This window comes from Neomonachus schauinslandi, chromosome 8 (assembly GCF_002201575.2).
Source record: "Neomonachus schauinslandi chromosome 8, ASM220157v2, whole genome shotgun sequence".
Classification (NCBI taxonomy): domain Eukaryota; kingdom Metazoa; phylum Chordata; class Mammalia; order Carnivora; family Phocidae; genus Neomonachus; species Neomonachus schauinslandi.
The window spans coordinates 108,857,296-108,863,751 of NC_058410.1; the positions used below are offsets into that span (position 1 = coordinate 108,857,296).

The 6,456-nt window shown below is 50.0% G+C and overlaps 1 protein-coding gene across 1 annotated transcript in view; it reads right to left on the reverse strand.

The window, feature by feature from the left end:
• Positions 1-281: 281 nt before the first annotated feature.
• Positions 282-6,456, reverse strand: part of APOBEC2 (apolipoprotein B mRNA editing enzyme catalytic subunit 2) — an 8,858-nt gene continuing 2,683 nt past the window's right edge. The window contains exon 2 of the mRNA XM_021692121.1: positions 282-825. Within this exon, the coding sequence (XP_021547796.1) occupies positions 282-825 (544 nt within the window). The remainder of the gene's footprint in view (positions 826-6,456) is intronic.

Genomic DNA, 6,456 nt, shown 5'->3' on the forward strand with positions numbered 1-6,456 from the left:
CCTGTCAACCTTGAGTATTCCAAGGTATGGGAAAAGTTCGTTTGATATAAAAGGGTAGAAGCGAGAAGGGTTTAGGGAGAGGAACTGAGAGTAAAGAGAAAAGGAAATGGGATCTCCTAAAATGTTCTTACAGCCAACCAAAAGAAATGCAATTCGTCGGGGCGGGGAGGGGGGTAAACCAAACATACCACCCATTCCACCGGCCCTCCAGCCTTCTACTCAAGGGAAGGGCTAGGGACACAGCATGGCGCCATGACTCACGTGAGGCTGGGCCCAGTGGCCTACTTCAGGATGTCCGCCAACTTCTCCTCGTAGTACAGGAAGTTCTCCTGAATGTCCTCCCAGGGCTCAAAGTCCTTGGATTGACCCTCTTCTTGTTCCACAAAATTCTGCCAGACGTACTCGAAGTCCTGGGGCTTCATGATGCGCAGCCGGCAGCCGGCCTCCTTCAGCTTCCTCAGGGCGGCCTGCACGTCGGGCTCCTCCCACATGAAGAGGCGCCCCACCAGGATGAGCAGGCGCAGGTTCTTGGTCTTGCCGAGGGTCCGGATGATGCGGTCGGCGCAGGCCGCGCAGGGGCTGGACGACACGTACCAGGTGACGTTGTAGCGCAGGGCCGGGTCGAAGGCGGGCAGGATGGTGTTGAAGAAGGCCTCCTCGGCGTGGGCGGCGGCGTGCTCGTCCTCCAGGTACCCCCGGGTGGCCTGCACCTGGCCTCCCTTGCCCTGAGCTTCAACCACGTAGCACAGGAAGGTCTTGTTCCGCCCGGAGCTGTACTCCACATTCCGGAACTGGAACTTAAAGAAGTTGACGGGCAGCCGCTCCCTGTGGGCCAAGGGGGCAGGGCGACAGGGGGGAAGAGTGGGGGATGAGCGCTCCTGTTCCTCGGACCAGCCCGGAGCAGGCGGCTCTCCAAACTCGGTGCCTCGGGGACACGTTGGCTCTTCCTATCAGAGCAGGCCTTGCCTAGGCTAACATCAGGGACAAAAAAAAGGCAGGACGGAATCCAGAATGGTTTATCTGGAGGAGAGGAGAGAATTTGGAGGTGGCGCCTTCCGGTCACCCCAGTAGGGAGGGTCTCCAGACACTCCACCATCCCTCCAACACACAGAACACTCCTACATTTCTGAATCAGTCACTGCTTCACCTGGCCACACGTCAGAACCACCCAGAGGACTCTACGCACGTCAGTGCCTGGACCCCACCCCAAATCAATGAAATCAGATCGGCTGGAGAGGGCCCAGGCACCAGCATTTTAAAAAAAACTTGCCAGATGATTCTAATAGGTGGCCAGTTTGGAAAAGCAGTGTTCCAATAGTAATCTCACAAAGTAGCAAGCAAATAAAATTTCTCCTGATAGAGCAAGACGAAGATTCAGCAGAACATTTCCTGCTTCCGTTTGTCTTCCCTGCCACTGACCGCTAGTGTATCTCAGGCATGGCGTGGCCCACCACTCAGTGCCGCGCTCTCCCAGTGACTGCTTCTCAAGCCTGGCTTTTCCTGCAGCTGAAAGAGTTGTCACAGGATAAACGTCCAAGAATTTTTTATCTTTGAGGTCAGACTACCCGAGAGTACCTTGATATGATATAGCTTGTATAGTAGTATTGAGTCGTTTCAAAATCATAAAAGACTTGGCCTCTGCCACCCAGATGGTTCTAATCTAGCAGCTCGACTCTAGCTAAGAGCATTCGAAAACCGCTAATTTTAAAATGCGTAGGGAGCATGGAGGACGTGGGACAAAGGTTCTCGAACGTTTAGCCTTGATTCAGAAGGCAACAGAGAATTGTTACAGGCCCCTGACTAAAGAAAGTTGTAATAAAAGTGACATCCACGGGAGATGACATGGTGGCTTTAAGCAGGTAGAGCGCGGCTGGGGAAAAGCGTGAACTGAAGCAAGCCTGTTCGGTATCTTAGGAGGCCAGATTTGGTGATGACTATGTCCAGTGGCTTTGAGGGTGGGATGGATGATTAGGAAATGAAACCAGCAGAAAAAGGCCAGGTTTGGGAGGAAGTTCAGTAGTAAGAAGGAGGAGAGAGCAAGGTTTCAAAAAGGGATAGAGAGGGCAACAGAGTTGATTGTTTTTATCTTTATGTGTGTCTGCGTCTCTTTCTAAAATAGGGAAGCCTTTTGCAGGTTAGGAGGCCAAGGAGAACGAGGAGGCTTTCACAGGACAGACTGAAAATGTCACAGGAGAGGAGGGGATTGAGTACCGGCTTGGGGATGCTGAATGTTTTTTCTTTCTTTCTTTCTTTTCTTTCTTTCTTTCCTTTCTTTCTTTTTTTTTTTTTAAAGATTTTACTTATTTCCTTGTCAGAGAGAGAGCACAAGCAGGGGGAGCAGCAGGCAGAGGGAGAAGGAGAAGCAGGCTTCCCGAGGAGCAGGGAGCCCGATGCGGGGCTTGATTCCAGGACCCTGGGATCATGACCTGAGCCGAAGGCAGACGCCTAACTAACTGAGCCACCCAGGCATCCCTGAATGTTTTCTTTTTTAAAAAATGGAATCTCTGGGGCCGCGCCTGGGTGGTTCTGTCAGTTAAGTGTCCGACTCTTGGTTTCTGCTCAGGTCATGATCTTGAGGTCGTGGGATCAAGCCCCACGTCGGGTTCCCTCCAGATGTTCTGATTTCATTGGGTTGGTGTGGGGCCCAGGCACTGACATTTGTAGAATCCTCTGGGTGGTTCTGATGGGCTCCATGCTCAGCGGGGAGCCTGCTTGAGATTCTCTCTCTCTCCCGCTGCCCCTCCCCCTTCATGTGCTCTCTCTAAAAATAAACAAAAAATTTTAAAAAAGGTAATCTCTGAGGTTGCCCCAGAAGATACCCTGTGGCAACCATTAACTCCACTGTTACTTCTCTACATGCCTTCCCTTTCTAACTCCCAGGACTACAGGGAACTCCCAGATGTCCCAGAGCCTTGGCTTCTTAGGGATAAGCCGCAGGTGCCAAAGAGCTGAGTAAACACGAGCTGTTTCCCTGCAGTTCTCCCTGCCCCCATCACAAAATTGTCTCCACCCAAGTTTCCATATCTCTAGCTGTCAAGTTAAGTTTCCACTGTGGAGATGGATGTGTTTGAGGACCTGGCCCCAGGATTCCTTCAGATACTATACTTAGCTCTCTAAACCCCTCTGTCCCTAGTTGGATGTGTTTATTATTTACTTAACATTTTGGAAGAATGGATGGCCTGATGATTCCCCTCTCCTATTTCAATCCCTGTTGGGAGTTCACTTACACTGAGCTCTCCCCAATTAAACTCACCCTACAAGACCACTCCTGGATTTTACCAGTTGCTAAATGGTCCCTTCACTTCCTGGAATGGCTTTTTTTCTCCTGAGAAGCACAGAGCTTACCTTTCTTGCCCAAACACGTTATGCTTTTCAAGGCCTTTCACCAGACACCCCCCCGCTCCCCGCCCCAAGCCTAGTCCAGAGCCACCTGTATGACGGATTCTCAGGCGAAACCCTTGGAAGTATTCATGACTGTGTGGTTGATTGGGGGCTTCCCCAAAGCTGCCTGTGTGGCCCCCCGGGGTTTCCTTCTGGAGCCCCCCAAAGCATTGCTCCAACTTTGCCAAATACAGCCCAGCCAAGAGCGTGAATTGGGCCCAGCATGCAATTGCAAATTGGCTCGCTGATCTGAGGGTGTTACTTGTCCCAGCCTCTGTTTAACTCTGATGTTTTCCCCTCCTCCTCTTCCCTTTGCAAGAGGAGAGGACCCAGAGAAACCTGAAACCCAAGGGAGAGGAAGAAAGTTCACCTCTCTATAAATACCAGTTTCCCACCCCTCTGGCTGGCAGCCCCATAGTCTGCTCCGTGCCTCAGGAGAGCCTTCTGGACTAGGTGCCTAAGGAAGGCAAATACTTTCAAGGGGAAAAGGAAAGTCAGGGAGCGTCTTGGCTCGCAGTCTTTCCTTTGGGCTTGCTCAAAAACTGGGCTTGCTTGGCTTCTCAATGGGCTTCTTGGTTTTCCAGAAGGAGCATAAAGGTCAAATGAAGTTCTTTGGGCCTCCCACAGGCCTGCCACAAGCTGAAACAGCCAGGCCCTGGAGAGGAACCAGGAGAACAGAGGTGGAAAAGGTCTGAAATCTCTCCAGGGAGCTGGACAACATGGCCATCTCGGGTGATTTTATAGAATCACAAAATAAGTCAACACTGTTATACCTGCTAGCGGAAGAAAGGAAACAGTGACACTAATTTCTCAGATAATCACAAACATTTTTTTCCCCTAGTAGCACGATGCCTGAGTACCGTAGTGACTTATAGCCTTACTCTCGCCCCCCAGCGGGTGTTTTCTTTTTTCTTTCTTTTTTTTTTAAATTTTATTTTATTATGTTATGTTAGTCACCATACTATACATCATTAGTTTTTGATGTAGTGATCCACGATTCATTGTTTTCATATAACACCCAGTGCTCCATGCAGTACGTGCCCTCCTTAACCTGCTGAAATGGGGCGTGCATGTGCCCGTGTGTTGGAGTGATGGTCGAGAGAAACACACTGGTAGCAGATTTCTTCACCTGGGCTCAGTCACTGCTTCAGGCACCAAAACCAACAGGGCTATTCCTCCCCCTCCCCCGCTTCTTCAAGCATCCCTTCCTCATACTTTCTGCAGATAGGTCACTCACACTTCATCTGCTAAGACCCAGCCTCCTGGGCCTTGCAGTTCTCTAGGCAGGAAACCAAGAATCCTAATTTCTAGGAAAGACTGTTTAGAACATGGTCAACTTGATGGAGGGAGAAGGGATGTGAATAAATGTAAGATATATATTTTTCTCACGTTCACATTGAAAGAATATTTGCGCTCCCTAAACATAAATCTATACGGTGAAAGAGCAACCTGGAAAGCAGTAGAAGCTGGTCTGAGATGAAACATTTGCTCCAAAATGATCCATGGGTTGGAAAAATCTCCTCACAGGTCACTGAGTGTTTACTTGGTTCAGATTTCCTCACCAGATCTCTCAAAATCTGCTTGAAAGAGGCAGATCTGATGGTTTTGGTCTCCTTCTCCTTTTTCCAGACCACTTGCAAAGTGGATGCTGAGGAGTGGGCCCAGGCAGAAGGAGGATAGAAGCAGAGAGTTCTAACAGCCTGACTTTCTAGAGCCCAGATGGGGTTTGCCAGGCTGCTGGCTCCTGGGTTGTAATTCTGGATGGGATTCGGCCCTAGGGAAGCCCTGAGCCACTGCCTTTCTCCTGGGAGGCACTGTCTTCACACTCAGTGGAGGCCAGTGTGGCCAGAGTCAGTGGCTGTCTTCTCCTCTTTCTGGAACAAGCCTCCCCAGCATGCTCTGGAGCCCAGGATGAGGCGTGAGGGGCTTGTGGCATTAATAGCCGAGTTGAAGGTCCCCCACTCCTTGCTGTCCCTTCTCCTCTGAATCCTGCATATCCTCTCCGCATTTCCCACGTGACCAGAGGAAACCACTGGTAGCTACAGAAGCAGTTGAAAGGACAGTCACAGCCTGTGCCATTTATCTCTCTTCCATACCAATCCCTTTGCTAGCTGGTTCAGCGTGATGCAAAATCGTACGCAACACAACTAGAGACAAACAAAGACGAACACACAGCCAGGGGTCCTGCTAGGCAGAGACATAGTCGCTCATCACGGGGATGGAAAGATGAGGAGACAACGAATTCTGGTGCCCCAGAGCTTCCCTAAAGCACGCCGAGCTGAGAGGCAGGCATGGACCTGTGGAATTCTCTTCTATGCTGAGGGCGGCTGGCTCTTCATAGATCCTGAACTTCTCTCCTCCCAGAAGCCCTCCCCACAATTAGTTCCTTATCCTAATGCCTGGCAGAGAGGCTACCATAAAATAGGTGTTCATTCATTAGTTCATTTATTTATTTAGCAAGTACCTATTAGGAGCTAGGCACGATTCTTGGTGCGAGGGATAAAGCAGTTAAAAGGCAAAGTCCCTGTCCTCATGGAAGTTAAATACTAGTGGGGAAAACAGGCAGCAAATAAATGATTCCTATTTAGTAAATATTTGTCAAATATAAAAAGCCTCCCATTTATGGCTTTTTCTTCTAGATGCAGTGTGGTGATTTGGAGTCAGACAGTCCTGGGGTTTACGCCCTACTCCATCCATTAGCTTTGGGCAAATTACTAATCCCTCTGAGGTTTGGTTTCCTCATCTGGAGGATAGGTCGAGTAATCCAACCTCTCAGAATTTGGACAACGGTCAACACTCAAGAAATTAAGCCTGGTGCTGTTGGGTGGTGCCTTCTCTGGACCTCAAATCTTACCCCTCAGAGCTGAATCTTAAGCACAACCAAACCTGAGCCCTCTCTACTTTTCGTCTAGTGTTTAGAGGGTTCTCTCTCTGTCCTTGGTGTGCTGGTTTAACACCCAGCTCTGTGACAGGAAGGGAGGGAGGGAGGGAGGAAGGGAGGGAGGGAGGGGGGAAGGAAGGAAGGAAGGAAGGAAGGAAGGAAGGAAGGAAGGAAGGAAGGAAGGAAGGAAGGAA